Source organism: Parambassis ranga, chromosome 19 (genome assembly GCF_900634625.1).
Source record: "Parambassis ranga chromosome 19, fParRan2.1, whole genome shotgun sequence".
Taxonomy (NCBI): Eukaryota; Metazoa; Chordata; class Actinopteri; family Ambassidae; genus Parambassis; species Parambassis ranga.
Window position 1 is genome coordinate 7,569,394 of NC_041039.1, and position 17,810 is coordinate 7,587,203.

At 42.8% G+C, this 17,810-nt stretch overlaps 3 protein-coding genes across 9 annotated transcripts in view; 2 read left to right on the forward strand and 1 right to left on the reverse strand.

Moving 5' to 3' along the window:
• Positions 1 to 1,659, forward strand: part of ctbp2l (C-terminal binding protein 2, like) — a 79,107-nt gene extending 77,448 nt beyond the window's left edge. For 4 of the 5 annotated variants that reach the window (XM_028430331.1, XM_028430332.1, XM_028430330.1 and 1 more), the window contains one exon: positions 5 to 1,659. In XM_028430331.1, coding sequence (XP_028286132.1) covers positions 5 to 185 — 181 coding nt within the window. In that variant the 3' untranslated portion in view covers positions 186 to 1,659. The remainder of the gene's footprint in view (positions 1 to 4) is intronic. The other variant, XM_028430335.1, reaches the window with a different exon arrangement.
• Positions 1,660 to 2,196: 537 nt separating this feature from the next.
• On the reverse strand, positions 2,197 to 13,741 carry zranb1a (zinc finger, RAN-binding domain containing 1a). 2 transcript variants are annotated; one of them, XM_028430336.1, is made up of 10 exons: positions 13,579 to 13,741; positions 12,176 to 13,004; positions 8,881 to 9,068; positions 8,247 to 8,400; positions 6,913 to 6,984; positions 6,080 to 6,278; positions 5,585 to 5,705; positions 4,229 to 4,358; positions 3,211 to 3,440; positions 2,197 to 3,127 (listed from the first exon to the last, which is right to left on the reverse strand). In XM_028430336.1, exons 2-10 carry the CDS (start codon positions 12,993 to 12,995, stop codon positions 2,912 to 2,914), a joined length of 2,130 nt encoding a protein of 709 aa, XP_028286137.1. In that variant the 5' UTR covers positions 12,996 to 13,004; positions 13,579 to 13,741; the 3' UTR covers positions 2,197 to 2,911. The 2 variants fall into 2 exon arrangements, with proteins under 2 accessions (XP_028286137.1, XP_028286138.1); XM_028430337.1 differs by having other exon boundaries at positions 13,425 to 13,741.
• Positions 13,742 to 14,073: 332 nt separating this feature from the next.
• Positions 14,074 to 16,272, forward strand: hpdl (4-hydroxyphenylpyruvate dioxygenase-like). 2 transcript variants are annotated; one of them, XM_028431411.1, is made up of 6 exons: positions 14,074 to 14,446; positions 14,531 to 14,914; positions 14,992 to 15,158; positions 15,238 to 15,389; positions 15,545 to 15,672; positions 15,755 to 16,272. In XM_028431411.1, exons 1-6 carry the CDS (start codon positions 14,238 to 14,240, stop codon positions 15,945 to 15,947), a joined length of 1,233 nt encoding a protein of 410 aa, XP_028287212.1. In that variant the 5' UTR covers positions 14,074 to 14,237; the 3' UTR covers positions 15,948 to 16,272. The 2 variants fall into 2 exon arrangements, with proteins under 2 accessions (XP_028287212.1, XP_028287211.1); XM_028431410.1 differs by having other exon boundaries at positions 14,074 to 14,914.
• Positions 16,273 to 17,810: the final 1,538 nt, after the last annotated feature.

Genomic DNA, 17,810 nt, shown 5'->3' on the forward strand with positions numbered 1-17,810 from the left:
GCAGATACCCGCCGGGTGTGGTTGGAGTGGCTCCAGGTGGCATCCCAGGGGCTTTAGAGGGCATGGTACCTGGTGGGGTGCCAATCGCTCACACCTTGCCCTCTGGTACACACCCCTCCCAGGCCCCTTCGCCCAACCAGCCCACCAAACACGGCGAGACCAGAGAGCACCTCACCGAGCAATAGCAGCAGAAGGGATACAAAACGGCAACATCTCATCCGACCTGATGACACTCAGAACCACAAAGCGACCGACCAACTGGGACCAAGAGACAGTGAAACAACACAATGCGGCTGCCTGTTTAAGAATCAGCCAGCAACTGGGAACAAGAGGAGTGTTCCAGGGGAATTTGTACTTTTAACATTTTAGTTTTTACTCTGTCTCTTTGGGTTCAGTACCGACTTTACTCTTTGATGATGTTTTTTTTTGTTTTTCTTCGGGACATGCCTATGATTGTGGACACAGAGTCCAGTGTTTTTAGTGCTCCGGGATTTACCCGATGAGACTCTGTCCCACCGCCCCCGTACACCTCAGAGCTCATGGGAAATGTAGGCCCAACATCTCAACAAACCAATGGAAGAAGAAGAGAAAAACCTTTGGCATCATGTGCTACTGGACCTGATCACCCAACCCCCACGTCCACCTCCTCTCCTGATCCCCCCCTTCCAGCTCCAACCCCCTCCTCCTTATGTAACAAGTGTGTTGTTTAGGCCCCTCATTATGCCTCAGAAGAGAATTATTTGTTTTTCTTTCTATCATCAATGTGAATGACTAAAAATGGATTATCAACTTATATATATTTATCATTCATTGAAGTAAAGGAAAAGATTGCTTATCAGTTATAGTAATCAAGAGTGAGTTTTAACCCTTTCCTGGCAATAATATTTGACAGCTATCACAGGTGCAGTTATGGATGTTCACCACTAGAGGGCATTTAAGGATTTTGTAGCTGTCAGTGGTCAACACTAAAGAAAACACTTTTGATTGTAGCTGAAAACGGAGGGAGCTGCCGGCCAAGCGCGTTACTTTTCTTTGTAGGGTATCAAGACTCAGCAATGTGTCAGTGTGACTGTCGTCTTAGCGATTGTGACTTCCTCCCTTCTTTGAGCACATTTCACACCCTGTACAGGAAAGGGTTAAAGCAAACTTCATTTCTTAATGACTCAGGAAAACTTTTTTGCAGATATTGTTTCCCCCCCTTACAGGAGTTTTTTTCTTTTTGAGGAAAAAAAAGTTAAGACTAATGTGGTTAGTCTGAATATTTTCTCTCCTCTTTCTCCATCCTGCTCCTCCTCCCCATTGTGGTATTTTTATATACAAGGCGCATCCCACGTTTTTTGGTGTTAAAGAGTTTTGAAGAGTCCTGTTAGATTTGTATTGCCTAGTTAAATGTTCCTATAACCATAGTCCTATGTGATCCACCCTCTCTCTTCTCCTTCTTATATTTTCTTTGTTCTATTGAAGGCCAGGTTCTTTGGGGCATCCTGTACTCTGTAAGAGCAATAGCTAAAACTCCTACTTATAGTGTCCCAACAATAGCAGAAGAGGCAGCCAGCAGTATGTTTTTGTTTTTAGTGTGAGTATTTGTATTTGTTTCTTGTACAAGGTGAACATTTAGCATTCAGTGCAGTTCAAATAAAAACATGATGATTCTGAGAACCAGCTGTCTGCAGCAACTGCTTGATTTTAGCATTTTTGACTTGTTCTCACAAGCGTTAGGTTCATCTTCTGCCACAGGGGGGCGCCAAAATACAAAGCTCTCACAATGTAAAAGAGACTCAGCCAAATCTTGTGATCCCAGTTGGATTTCACATACCATTCATAATTCAAATCATTCCACAAATTGTATCTGTTTGATTTGTATTTCCACTCAAACCTGAATTAAAACATGTGATGTCAGATCCGGGCTACTTGAAGTGCGAAACAATGCTGCTAAAAGTACTGTAATACAGTCAATGCAGTTATAGATCACTTAAACACTAGAACAAGGCAATTTAGGCTGCATCACAGTTACTAACGCCTAAAGTGCACAGATACTTCGGGTCTAGACGGACAAATCCAATCTGGTCACTTGTGGATAGTCTGGCTCAAATTTGAGTTATAAAACAAACAAAAAAAATCCTAAAACCAACTAAAGTTTGTGGTCTCAGTAAACAATCAATGGATGTGGAAATTGAAAACAAAATAACAATAAAGTGGATGTCAGTGAGTCAGTTTTAATATAGATGCTCTCCACTGAAAGAGGCAGAGTGTTTGGTTTTCTCTTTTGCCCACCAGAATCATCACCACCCACTTTAACAGAAACAACTAAGTCACACATAAAAATGTCAGTAAACGTGTATGTCCCATTTTCCCCCTCCCCCTCACAGAATGTAGGTATCATCTGTGCAAAATAAAATACTTCAAGACTGATCAAAATGAACACAGATAAAAATGGGGCAGAACAAAGGGGGCAGCGCTTCTGCATACTGACTGTGCTAAATAAATAAATCCAACATCAAATGGGGTTCGCAAAGGGAACAGAAATCAAGTTGCCCTTTTACACACACACACACGCACACGGATATAGCGTCCTCTCAGGTTGAAGCAAAATTTCTGTCAGGCAACTCTGTAAGTGAAATTCCTCACCTGGTGCAGCTTCAGGATTTCCTTAAATGCAGTTCTGTTCCTATATGTTCTAGTGGAGATAACTACCTCTAGCAAATGGAGAAGTCTGAGCATGGGAACCAAGTGGATTTAATGTGCTTTGATGGGAGCAGTAATCAGGAATCTGTTTGATGGTGCTGGTATTTCTTCTACCACAGATCACACAGAACATGCATTATTACAAGTTTAGGATTTACATTTTGGAGGGAAAAATATAGATAGATAGATAGATAGTACTTTCACTCTCCCAAAGCCTGCAGCATCCTCATTCATCTTCATCATCCTCTTCCTCGCCATCAGAGAGAGAGGCACAGGGGCGGATCTGCCTGTATCTGTCCAACCACTTCTCCACCATCTGGGTGACTAAGGGGTGGTTACGGCGGCGAGAGCTCTTCTGCATGGCTGCCAGCATGCCTCCCTCTGTCACACAGCAGTCCAGCCACTCCCTCAGCAGCTTCTCCTGCTGCTCCTCGTTGCCCATCTGCAAGAAATTGGGACATTATATATTGCATAACAGTGTCAAGACTGGTGAGTGTATAGCCATGTTTCATGCATCAACCCTACCTCTTGTGCTGACAGGAAGTGGATGTGCAGCAGCTTCCTCTCACTGTCCACCAGTGGCAAGAAAGTGACTGTGACATCATCATCAGTGTTGAGGTTGGCGCCTGCACCGCGATTGTCAAAACCATCATTCTCCATGGCCACAAGGGCCGAGAAGTGGCCCCGTGTGTAGCCCAGAGCGATGGGGCTCTTCCAGCAGAAACTCTGTTCCCATAACAGAGGCAGGTACACACCTGAAGACACACAAAGCAAGTCAGACGAGCCAGGAGCCATTGTTTTGCCACAGACACTCAAGAAGGCTGTGCAAGTGCGCTCTCATATTACAGCGTGTTTGTTTGTGTGTATGTGTGTGCAATGTTCGTCAGAGCCGAGCACCAGCTCAGATTTGACTTGACTTTAGAAATGTCTGCTTTTCAGCTGACTGGAAACAACTGGCTCATTGTGAGCAGAGAGCGCTGCAGCCTGGCGCTCTGCTCCTTCAGAAGTATGCCCACCCCTCTGCCAGGCCCACTTCCTGCTCCAAACACAAGCTTAGACGCTTAGTGTGCAATGTAGACAAAAGCAGTGGCTGCAGTTCTACACATTAACATGATAACAGGCTGCTCCCACCCAAAACTGAAAGGATACGGACAAAGGCATCGTTTTATTTATTCAAAGATGAGGTTAAGATGTACTAGCAGCTGTGCATTCCAGGTGCTCTTTCTAGTACTCATATACAAAGGCTTGTTATAACAGTGCTGTGAGGAATGCTAAAGGATAGTTTTTAGAAGTAAACAGTGAGCTAGTTTATCCCAAATAACACTGCAGAAAAGCTGTAATTCTGCCTACGGTACAACTTTTAACATAAAAATATATAGAAATAATATACCCAAGCCTCCTTCTCCTCCAGAAGTCATGGCAAACATGCATTTATATTCTAAGGTTGCAGAGTATCCGTGTTTTTATAGACCCCCACACTAAACAAGGAAATAAACAGACAGTTGTCATAAACCAGTATGAGAATCTCCCACATGTATCTCACCTTGAAAACGAGTGTATCCTAACGTTTCCCCACGGAAACTTTTGTAGTATTTCACTCCGTAGACTATGATCGGTCTGCGAAGAATGTGTGCCAGAACAAAAATGTGGGTCTGCTCCAGGCTGGCCCCAGGCTAAAGAAGAAAGAAAAAATATATAATGATACACATACAGCAGTAGTACAGCAGTTGTAAACATATAGACTTTTCCCAGGTGTGCATCAAATATTAACACAACTTAAAATGTTGGAGAGGGCTGACACTGACATGCTGTGATCATGTTGCAAAGCAGCACTGTAAACCTGCAGCTCTGAGTATGTTTGCACGCCACTCTTTCTGTCCTTCTCATCTTGCAGCATGAAACAGATTACATAACTACTTTTAAATATACCACAGCTACACATTTCATGTTGCACAGGGTCGCACACATGGGACGGGGTAAATAAAGGGTGATTTTATCCTTTAGATGTCATCTCTCTGTCACTGTCAGAGCTTATCACATGGTAGTGTTTGCTGTTTGTTTATACTGCCAGTGGAGTGGCTTTGAGCTAAATGCCTGTAATCCCTAAGTCACATGTTGAGAAGGAGTGCTGCTTCAGCAGGCGTGCTGGCCAAGAAGATGAGCCGTCTGTCAAGTCTACAACTCCATCTTAGAGGATCAACAATAATTGCTGCCCCTTTCCTGTCATTCACACTTGATCCGCTCCCCTTCCCATTCATGGCATTAAAAATAATGATAAGTCAGGAACCACACATTGTGTTGTGTAAATGTGACAAATTATTTTAGTGTACGGGGGCAAGCTGCTCCCTTGTCTACCTTGCCAAGATCAACATACAAAATAGTCAGTGCCTTAGCCTGTGCTGATCATTGCTGTAGCCTGCTAAACTAATATTTCCCACAATAATCATACCAGGACTTTCTGACTAATTGGTGCCAACTCGTATTATGGAGTTGGGATAAATGTGCCCCTGCTTTGACTGTAGCCTCTCATGCTCTTCTTGCATGCAAAATATATACACCTGTACAGTACACTGTACACGAGAGTGTAACCTTAACTCTACAGTAACTGAAGTATTTAGTGTATTTCAGCACTTTACTATGAGCACAATAAAAGAGAAACGGTGATCTGTCTACAAATATTTTTGAGGAATTCAACATGCAACATATTTGTCACTAGATTTTTACCTTGTATTTGGTCATCTGGCAATTAAATCAAGTTTATACATTCGTCTTCACCTTTGTAATTAAAAGCTTATAATCGTAATTTAAGGGATTGTCGAACCACACCGGTCCACTTTTTTTGTCTTTCAATTGACTGTTGTTAACTGGAGGAAGGAAGAGAGTAAAAGATCATAATTACCTGGCTGGCCAACGACAGGATGAACGCCCAGTCCTCCTGCCACTGCTCCTCTCTGAGGGAGAAATGTAAACCAAAGCTCTGCGAGTACCACGACTCCCACTCCTTCCAGCGTGTGTAAAACCTTTAAAAATGACATATTAGACCGTTTTATTATTCATCAAATACTAGCCAAAGAATCCATTTACATAGCACAGGTCTGTTTATTTATCTCTCTGCGGTGTGTCACAACAACAAGAACCAGATTTTTCATCAGTTTTCTTTACTAAGTAATTAGGGCTTCTGTACTCAGCCCAGTGAGGGAGTGAAGTATGTAAATATCCTGAGGAAATGCTTCTGCACTGGGACCACGAGTCAGATACAGTTACAATACAGTTAGCAGCGTGTATGTGTGTGGCAGAGCCACCAAAGGAGTGCTGATTGCTGAAAATGTGTGCAAAGTACAGGTCAAAGTGTGTTACTCCATTTCCTGGATTTAAGAGACCACAGGTATCTCACCAGTGGGAGCAGTCATGCAGGCTGTCGTGGAGGGTCTTGCGGAGTACAGAGTCCTTGTCATAAATGCCCCAGGTGGCCTGTAGAACAGAGTCCAGCAGACAGTCTCCGGCCGTGCGATTCCAGAGGGCATACAGACGGCTGTCCAGACGCGTACCCAGCTCTAGGGACCAGTTAATAACAGGAGACTCCTCTTCCAATTCTATTCACAGACAAAATGAGAGTGTGTGAGGACAATTTCTATCTATGTTCAAAGGTAACTTCTGCTGTAAAAACAAGGGGGAACTTTTCAAAGAGGAAAAAAGAGGGTTATAAATAAAGGTTAAACAATGCAGGGGTTTCATTTTTCCCTTAGTTGATGTTTATACATCAAGTAAATAGCATTGAATTTGTTCATAAAACTTAAGCACAAGATTGCACAGCTGCTGTGTAGAGCATTTCAGACATGCAAAGGCTGCAGCTAGTCATTATGGAAGACAAACTGCAAGCTGTGCAACCTGTTTTTCTGTATTTTTGTTTTTCGTGTCCTACTCAGATATTATTTAACATGCCTTTCTCTGTAAATACCCACAGCTCCTCTCCCCAGTAGCCTACTTTATGGGCTTAAATAGGTCATGATCCTGATGCTTTCAGTAACACACTAATACACTAATGTACATATATGTGCTGCATTTGATGACAAAGTGCCATTGGTTTAGATATGTGGTTATTATATTAGAAAGCTCAATTAACCTAATCAAAGAAAGGACAAAAGCTGCAGCAGGATGGTGAGAGCTAAATGCAGAAGAATAACTACAACATGCAGGTATAGGTGAACATGAATAAATCTTCTGTACCTTTCTGCACATCTCGATCTAGCACCTCATCAAACAGCTTCTCTTGGACTGCAGGCGGCAAGTCCTCTATATCTGCAAAGACACACACGGGAAAGATTTATTTTTATACCAGAGATGTAAAAAGTACCAGAGACCCATACTTGAGCATCATGCTCAATTAGAAGTCTTAAAGTCGTCAATATTGTTGTACTATTACAAGTGTTCTGCAGTCTTTAAAATGTACTCAAGTACAATGTAGCATAAACAGCATTGCTAGCATTGCTATTTATCCGAACTAGTACATTATCGAGAGATTACAAGAGCACACAGGACAAAGAGGAACAATGTAACTGAGGCATCTGTCTCATTGGATAACAAGAAACACTGCCGCTTACTCGTGGGTCAGCAACACACTCTACCGAGAAACCTCCTCTCAGTCTCCGCCTCCCTCACAGGCAGGTATGTGCTCATTAAGCCTCGGTGATGCACAGACTGCACGGCTTGAAAGATCTGTGTGTCTCTGCGCCGAGTAACCATGCTGCCCATAGTAAAATATTCAAACCATCAAAATTATGTAGTAAAGTAGAAGTAGGAGAACAAATAATACTTCAATAAAGTACAGATCAGGCTTTTTAATACTTAAGTTAGTGAAGTAGTCCTACTTCGTTACTTCATGTCTCTGTTTTATACTCATTATAAGCTAATGGTAAACCAGGCCGCTGGCAACATAAACGGCTACTGTAATGACACACAGAGAGGATGTTCTTTGCAATGGATGCACTGGATGACATTTTGTCAATGGGGCATTGTAAACACAAGCTCTGCTGCAGCATGTTGTGTTTCTATGTGTATTGAACTGTGCACACACAAAGCCAGAACACTGGTGGCTATTTTCTAGTTCAATAGTGAATGGCACTGGCTTTGTGTGAAAGCAAGAGAGACAGAAACAGAGCGAGAGCACTGCAGCTGGCCTCAGGCCAAATTCAGTCTGCAGCGAAATACTTGGCATAACACACACACAAATTCAAATCTATCAGTGAAGCCTGCATAATCTTTCATCCCATGGGCAGTGGCAGCAATGAAACAGAATGATACTAGTTCTTAAAAGTAAAGTGCATGTCATAGTACTGAAGCCATTATGCCACAGGGATGAAACACCGAGCTTCCGTTTCTCCAAGCAATGCTGCACAACAAGGCTGGACACCATTCCTCCAGTTCACACACTGATAAGCTACACATGTAAAAACTACACAGAGAGGAGCATGAACACACACTGACAAGAAACAGTCACATTTTACCAGCACAGACCAATAAAGCCGAAAGCAGACAATCAAAGTGGAGTAATCATTAGGTACCTGCAGGCAGGGTGAAAGTGACCACGTCAGTGAGGAAGTAACAGGCGAAATCTCCTTTGCGTTGATGTAGTGAAGCTGCGATTTCCCTGCGGATCTGCTCCGTCAGCTCGGGACACACCATGGAGGGGATACACTTAGCTGCCTGCTGGTTCACCTAACAGAAATACACACTGGTTTACTGATAGCATCATGCTGTGTCTTAAACAAAACTGTGACTCTAAAACCAAGATTTAAACCAGCCTACACTGTCACAACCTAACTATTATCATTATCTCCTTATAGCTGACTACAAAGCAGGAGGCTCTGTGAGTGTGAGTGCATGTGCGTGGGGGGGGATCAAACAATGAAGAGGTCATGCTTCCCATCTATCCTCATTGACTCGTTTCACCCTGCAGCCTCTCCTTGCAAACCACATCAGCTCTGTATTATCATGTTCATTAGAACAGCACTGCAGCCAGGCTAATCCTCCACCTAATCCTCAAAGTGCACTTCCGCAGTAATTACAGGCATTACAGGTTTCTGCCATATATCGTCTGCTTTAGTAAAGAACAATTATAGACTGACGTGGTTGACAAGGAGAAGTAGAAAATAGCATCAACATTGCAGGAGACAGAAAATATAAAAGCTTGCTTACCTCTGTTAGCAGGATGGCTAGCATGTCCTGCCTCTGGAAGCGAATAGCAAGATGGACCAGAGTGAAGCCGACGTCAAATGCTGAGGATCGGTTAAGCAGTTGAACCTCATCGGCTGTGAGCTGTCGGGCGATGTCACCCCCCGACGACTTGTAAGCTTCCACTGCTGCCATGTCTCCCTCCACAACTCCTGCAACAGAGGGGGGAAGGACGGTTTAAAAACAGAGGAAATGATTATCAGAAGTGAAATGTAAAAATGGAACAGCCTCAGCCTGGTGCAGAGCTTTTCTAGGAATTCATGAGAGGAGTGACAAACACTTTATTTTTCCATGTAGGTTTAAGGAGGAAGAGGTATAGCAGTATAACAAATACAAGTCTAACACAATGAAAACATATGCCCAAAAGCTGAATCAACACCTTAGTCACTTGTTCACTTAGAACTGTTGAGTTTCTCATATGGGTAACCTCCACAAGAATATAAACACATATAGAGTGACAGGGGAATCCTTTTAAAACAGGCCTATACTTTGTAATTGGATTAGACTGGCTTTTGTAGCAGCTTCAACCATATGTCCTTGCTTGTAATAGACGCAAGATGTAACAGGCAGCTTGCCATGTTCAATGAAAGAACTACAGGAATATCCATCAAGATGTGCTAATACATTATGCTGGCCGTAGTCACAACCGATTATTATTAAAACTGTGCAAGACAAATTCAACCAGAGGAAAAAGAATTCAGAGATCTCTAGGTTATTGACGTCAATCGGCAGTCTGATGACCTCTAGATGTAGCCAGTGGCTAACCCAGTGCGAGAACAGTAATCACACTGTTAGACTGCTACATGGCAAAACAGACAGAGCAGTGTAGCTTATAGCCATCAGGGAGCTGTGTCAGACAGAGGACAGTCTGTGCAGATTAGCGTCCCACCCTACTTTTTTTTTTTTTTTGGATGTAGTAGTCTCAGCATCTGCTATGAGTGAAACATGCAACAACTAGGTAGCACACTAAAACACCAGCTCATTTAAACCCTCATGTGAAGATGTTCTCATTGGCAGGCACAAGGACAGTTACTTTAAATGAGTATGGACAGAAACTCTTCAAGAACACCCCGTCTCATTTTACATGTACTGAGTGAGTGACATTTTGCAAACACAGATCTATAAATAGATGCTGAAGACTTTATGTACCAACATAGCTGATGCCGTGTTAGAGACCTTATAAAAAAGGGCCAAAGGATAATATTAGCTGTTCTCTGGATGAACACAAGCAAAATGTGTTAGTATCTGTTGCTTGTGTGCTTTATGTCTTTCTTTTCTTTTCTCTCGTCTTTTCACGCGTGTAATCTGTCTGCAACTTGTATTGTAGTCGCAACTACTTGAAATGCCCAGATTTGATTGGCTGAGAGTTATCACGTGGGATGGATAAACTCGTATGCAATTGGTCTGTGCGTTTCCTCATTCGCTAAGCCACTACCATAAAGTCAATGAAAGCTGCAGCAGTTAAAATAGAAGCGCCCCGCCAGGTTTTAAAGGATAACCTGCCGTTTGGTCTATAAGTTCGGGTCCGTATGGGATGGCTTCTGGGTTCGGACCCGGACCGCGGTCCGCCATTTGGTGACCCCTTTTTTATGCAGTGCAACTGCATGTAAACACTAACGGCGTCAGTGTTTTATCATATTTAGTGAGTAAAAATGAAAAGCAACTGAAATGCTTCAATTTCTCCTTCACCACTGCACCAGTCTATGCAGGTTGTTACAGACTGCAGGCTGGTATTGGTCAAGAGTTGCAGCAGACATCTGAATTAAATGATACAGTGAAGTTAACCTTAGTACCACAGTTTGTGCACTTTAATATAACCATTCCTGGTAGAGTTGTGTAGTCATGGGCCATGTTTGGCCTATCAGATAAAAAAACAGCTGATCATCTCCAGTGCTTAAAGGTAAATAAAGATCCTCAGAAATGCCCACCCACACACCCTAATCTCATAAACCATACACAACACCTGGAGCTACATCAAACTATAAGCATCATGTTTACTGCAAATGAAAGAGCAACTGCTTACAGTATTTCTGTGAAACAAAAGAACAATAATACAAAACCACAGTCTGCTTCCTTTCAAAGAGATTGTCCTGTTTTAGCTCAACTACAGATCTCTGAAAAAAAAACATGAGATCATAAATGTGGGGAAATAGTAGAGTGAAGTGAGATAAAGTTCTCAGACCTAAGGAAGTGCTTTGCTGTGCGACTCAGGCACTTCCTCCACTGACAAACACTTTGAAAAGAACATATAACTAACCAGTCAGTTGACTCTGGCATAACACTGCAGTATACACAATTTGCTGAAAAGGCAGCTGAAGGCATGGGAGTGTCTGCAGGTGCATCTAGGACATAAGTGAAAATCTGACCTAGGGTGTCATATTTGATATTCTGCAACAACAACCTTGCATGTGTAATCAGTGCAAAGGTCAGGAGGACACTGATCATGTGCTGCCTTCATGCTTTTTTGTTGTTGTTCAAGTCTTGTCAAGGCTATTTTTACTTCCCAGGGGCCCTGCTCAGCACATAAGCACCACTGTTTACAGGGTGTGTTGACTGCCAGCCAGGAGAGTCTCTGGTCCACGGGCTCTGCTCTCACTGCACTGCCCAGACGGCCCATTCATCCCCACCAGCTGGGAAGCACTCACACCCTCTCAGTTTCTCAAACATGCTCTCAGAGGCACAGGATGGCAGATGGGGGGTGGGGGGTACGGTGATGAGCTGGATCAAATTTCTATTAGCCTTTTTGTTTACACCACTGCCATTCAACATCATTAGTGCTTTGTTTATGCAATGCATTATCTCTGTAGAGAGGACTGTCTTTACCCGATAATGCTTGAGTACTCTGATGTTAAAAGTGTAAATAGTCAGTCATTATGAAATGCAAAGTGAAAAACACTACTACACAACCTGAGTTTTGCAGAGTGATGCAACATGTGAAAAGCAAGCAAAAAAAGAGTTAAAGAAATGGTTCGCTACTGGGACAAAAACAATCAATGTACGGATTGTAGGTTACTCCCTCAACATAACATCATGGGAAAATACACAAAGGTGTGAAATGAGAGCTGCTGCTATGACGACAAAAAGCGGACAGTTGTTTGGAGAAGCAGAAGTATTCAGGTAAGCCAAAGAGAAATGAGAATCAAGAGAAAGCACTGTAAAGCAAATGTTTTAAAGACTTTTAGGCATTTATGATCCAAGTATAAATTTACCTTCTTAACCTCCTTAATCTTAAGCCCATAACTATTGTGCAAAAACTCACCTGCACAAGCATTGAGAAACAGCCAGTCTGTTTTCCTCATCCGGTTTCTAATCTGCTTCAACTTCTTGAAGTCAACCTCTTGCTCCTCTTTGCTCATGGCTCCAGCTGCAAGCTCTATTCTCTGAAAGTCCATTTTGACACGATCTTCCTCCTGAGGCAATTTCCTTTGGCCCTGGCTTCCACTGCAACCGCCCCTCCACCTAGCCCTATCCTGCTCATTGATCATGGGTGAGGGCTCTGCTGACTCGGCCAGCTCTATGGCTTCCTGGTTGTTGGGCCTGGGGAGGTCACACACGACACACTTTGTAGTTCTGGGCCAATTCTGGTAAGTGCAAGCTGTACATGTCCAGTGCTGCTGGTGGGTGTTGAGTCTGTTTCTGTCATTATACTCCTCACAGGTGTCCACGGGTGAATGGAGAGCAGGACGGCATCCTGCTTTGGAGCCCGAAGTCTGAGGAGACTCTGTGGGACTGCTGGTCCGGGGACGCTGACACAGGCACTGCGTGCACCGGATGGCACGAGGCCAATTGAGATAGGTGCACATCTGGCAGGACCATTTATTGGCAATCTCAGCCTTACTGGCTGACTTGACTCTTGGCCTAGCGCTGGAGTCGGGGCAGATGAGAAGGCTGCTGCCACTCTCAGTTCTGGAAGCATCCCACTCTAGGCTGGACTCCAGATCTGGACTGTTTTTGTAAGGTTCCTCTGTGATGATGGGACCCCTCAACTTTGGCGCATGGCACATGGTACATTTGATTGCAGATGGCCAGTTCTCATAGGTACAATAATCACAGGCCCATTTTATCTTCTGTTCCGTCATTGTGGGTCACTTTAAAACAGTAAAGATAAAAACCATTTAAATATCAGGTATTAGGAAAATGCACTAAATTCATTAACAGGTTTTGGTTTGGACACAACTTCCTCTGTGTGCTGCAGGATGAGTTCATCTTGAACAGCATCTTCAATGACACTGAGATTTTGGTGTGATTGAAACCGCCTGCCAGCTGCTCATTGTCAACAACAGTATAGAGCGCGGTTAACATTAAGCTTTTCACGTAACTACTGGCATTTATGCGTTGCCATTTAGTAATGTTCCAGTATTTAGCCTTAGCCTGCTAGCAGGCAAGCTAACCTCGTAGCAAATACGTTAGGTGCCGTGACTGTTTAACAACTGTTAAACATTTAGGAAATGCGACAACTATTAAACGTGTTGTTGTCAGGGACACACAAAATTATGTCAAACCCTTACCCTTTCGTGACTGCGTTTGTTTCTCAACTGCTGCTGAAAACCACAACAAACCCTTCTTCTCCAGTCCCCCTCTCTTCCCCTCCTCCTTCTGCTGCTCAATCAAACCTTTCCCAATCCGAATTATTTCCAGTCCTTTGGACTCTCACATGTTTACCTTTATGGACACATTAACCTGTCGCCGAACAAAGCACAGCTTGGCAAAACGTCTGAGCTCCTCGAATCATGGTATAAATCCGCAGCTCTCCATGGTTTACATTGCCTTGGTGTTGTTTAATGGCGGCGACAGCGAGACAAATGAGTTGCAGAGCCAAAATAAACGCTGGCCTGCCTTCGTCACCAATCATCTGGCACATCGCGCAATGTGATTGGATAAAGGGAACGAACTGCGATGCTTTCAGGACGATCGGAATATCAACGAGCAACGCGAGATTTGTCATTATGGAAGCAATAATATTTTCTTTTTCGTAATGTAATTAAAATATTTGTCAAATATTCTGAGTGTCAGGCCCACGATACATTATATATACGCCAAAGTACAACATTTCAATATTCATATGACTGAAAAACGCCTGCATGTAGGACATTACACAAAATTATTAAATGACCAAGCTTTTATTTTAACCTCAAACGCCTCATCACTTTAGTTTTTTTTAAGCTCCTCTGCAATAGCTTCAATCTTATAGCGTTCTTTCCTGTTACTTATTTATATTTCTCTATATTACCGAGACATATTTAGGATTTAGATAAATTGTAGAAAATAAAAGTGTTGCTGTTTTTTAGGACACGCCTCCTGTCAAAGCGTCACAGGAAAACATGGCAGTTTTCTTGAGCCGGTTACACCACGTTTCTCTCCATGTTTCAAACGCGGAGAAAATAGCAAACGACCTTGTCACAAAATTTAAGTTTAATTTGTTCGCCAGCAGACTCACTGACAGGTCGAGACAGCTGGCTTTCAGGAAGGGAGCGGCAGTCTTTGTCGTGAATGAGAAACGAAGCAGTGTGGGATTGAATGAAAGACTGCTGTGCGTAACGGACAAATATCCCATAGATCCACACGTGGGGAAATATAGTCACGGTAATTATTCTGCGTTTCTTTACGATGTCAGTCCACAGCACCCGGTGGATACTGTAAGCAACGTGTGTTTCGAGGTGGACGATGTGGAAAGGTCATTCAAGGTTCTTCGCCATCTAGGCTGCAGTTTCCTCGTGCCTCCCACGACAGCTGAGGACGAGAACGGTGCTGTGACCTACTCTGTGGTCAGATCTGTGGTGGGAAACGTGTGTCACACGCTTATTGATAAGACAAAATATGAGGGAACGTTTTTGCCAGGGTTTGTTGTCACTGATAAGGACTGGAGCACAAAGGAGGACATGTCTTGTCCAGTTACACACTTTGATCACATAACTTACGCCTGTCCCAGGGAAACAACCCACCAGGTGATGAGGTGGTATGAGAAGCTGTTTGGCTTCCAAAGATTTTTCATTGACAGGTGAGATGATATTCCAAGCTCATATTCGTGTATCAATGCTCAGACAGTGTCAGTAATCTGTTTGCTCTTCTGAGTAGTAATGAAGATGTGGATGAAGGTTTTGTGATAAACCAGGAAGGCATCGGACTGCGACTTACTGCCATGGAGTACTGGAAATGCAGCAAAGCTGGGATCAGCCTTCCCTTTCTGGGCAAGAAAGAATCAGACTGCAAGTTTGTCATTGCAGAATCACTGCCTGAACAAGGTAATGACCACAACCTCATCTGTTTAAATATAAAAGTATAAAAAGCTTCTTTATCATATTGTGCTTCATTTGGACTCAGGCAAGAACCAGGTTGACACCTTCCTGGAACAGCACGGAGCTCCAGGTATCCAGCACATTGGGCTTTACACCAAAGACATTGTCTCAACTGCACATGCAATGGCTGTATCTGGTGTTCAGTTCTTCTCCCCTCCTCCTGCCTACTACACAGAGGTTTGTAGGCATTACTGTGAAAAGTTACCCATGTTTCATTCAACAAGTTTCTGCAGCAAGAATCCATGACCTGGTTATTAAAGACCTTTTTATGAGTAATTTGTTAGCAGCCGTGTTAAGACATTATTTTACATAACCTGTGTGTGCTGCGACAGGTGGGAAAACAGCAGGAAATAGAGGAAGCAGGACACAACCCCCAGATGCTGGCACAGCATGGCATTCTTCTGGATACAGACCTGCACCAGGACCCCTCATCGCTAAGTACGTCCAGCCAAAACAGGAGGTGAGAGAGGCAATAAAGAGGTGTAGTCTGCCTTACCAGCATAATTGGTGTAATGAAAGTGTCCTTATTGGTGTGTTTTCAGGTACCTTCTCCAAGTGTTCACCCAGCCCTTATTCACAGAGGACACCTTCTTCCTGGAGCTGATAGAGCGGCGAGGGGCGACGGGCTTTGGTGAGGGAAACATCAGGGCGCTGTGGAGGTCGGTGCAGGCGTACATGGAGAACGAAACTCGGGTATCACAAGAAGAGGGATCCCAAAAAACAGCTCAATGCTAGTCACTCCGAATATTTATATTTTAGACTTATTTTATTTGATATTTTATATATTGTATATCTGTGTGAGAGCACTTATTGGGGGAAACTATGTTTAATGTTAAAAAAGAAAGAGGTTGCACTGTTTAATATCTATCATGACTAAAGTGATTACAGCCAATATTCAAAAAACAGATGTTACACACTGTCCTTGATATGTTACAACAGAAACACACTTGCTGTGGCTGTGAAAGAATGTCCTCTTGTTTTCACTGTATCAAAGCAAACCAAATGACTCCACAGCAACTGTTCGTCAATAAATCTGTAGTCTGTCCACCGTGAAGGTCAATTACATGTGAGTTCAGTGTTTTTCTTACAATGTGTGTGGGCCAAATGTCAAAAAGAGCTCTTGGAATTTTAGGTAGGCATTGCTGGTGGTGACACAAGGAATGCATGCTTAATAATAATAACACATTTTACACACTAGAGTATGAAATGTAGATTTTACTCTACCTACTGAAGTTAGGGTGTGATTAATAATTTTGTAGTATTTAGAAGATAAAACATAATAGCTGCAGTTTCAAGTAGACCTTCATGCCTCTACCTGTGTTTTTTATCCACAGAAGTCAAAATGCACAAGGTAGCAACACAAGAGGAGGAGCATATATAATATGTTATCATGTAAGCACTGATTACTGTGATTAAAACCTGAGCTCACTGGTCATTTTTTCCCTGTATAACGCCCTCAAACAGTCACTCATGAGCTGTTACTAGACGAACAGCTGCACCTCTTTCAGATGCTGTGGAGGTTTTAGCAATATGCACGCTTTGGCAAAAAACACAAGGAATCTCCAGACCCACAGAGAAGTGCCAGTTCAATTAACTCGGCTATAAACATTACAGGCGATGGGGATTAGTGGGATAGATGAGAAGCAGTGAAATTTAGATAGAGTTCCATGAAAACCATATGCTCTTTTTATGTTCCCACTGTAGTTACTGTGAGAACATCAGAGAGTAGTTTCAACAGCGAGGGAATTTATTTGAAATCATGTACTTCTGCATTTTGACAAATGGTGTCAGTGTTTTTCTTTTAATCATCCCTTTTCACTATACTAACATTTTAAACAGTGAACTTAGTATTTAGGATTTATTGTTTGAGTGACAAACATGAACATGAAGAATACCCTCTATTGTTCATTCAGCTTTGGAACTAATGACTGCACTATGGACCTTTTTCACTACACTTATTTAAAATTATGAATGAAAACAAACTTCTAAATCTGACATGATGAGTTTTTTTTTCTTTTGTTGGAGAAGATTTACTGTTCATTAACTCATTCATTAAAGCTGAGATCTGATGGCTCCTGTAACAGGAGTCCTTTAGCCATCTGTCTCCAGCCAGTGTGAGCCACAGATGGCATGCAGCATTCTGCATGGGGTCTAAGCACTAGGAGCTGGAACATCACTTCCTATTTACTGGTAGCCATATGCTAGCTACAGTTACATGAAGTATAAAAAACAAAAAAAAACAAAAAACAAAATCAAAGTTATGATTCCATTTATACAAACACTATACTCCAGTTTGTACTGCAGTCTTTTCCTGTAGTAATGATTGGTGGATACTGCCCCCTATGGTTGTCACAGTCACAACACACACAACTTGTTGAACCGCATGTCTCCCTGCTCCTCCTGTGTTGCAAGCTGCTTCGATTATCTGCTTCCCAAAGAGTTGCCTGTGATTTTGAAAACTGTAGATGCATATATCTGTATATGTTTGACGAATCCTAAAGTGACACCCCCACACTGTACTCACACAGTGGAGATGACAAATCCTGAGGGCTCTTTAACACAAAAGACAGACAGTCTAAAACCGAGGAGGACAGTCTG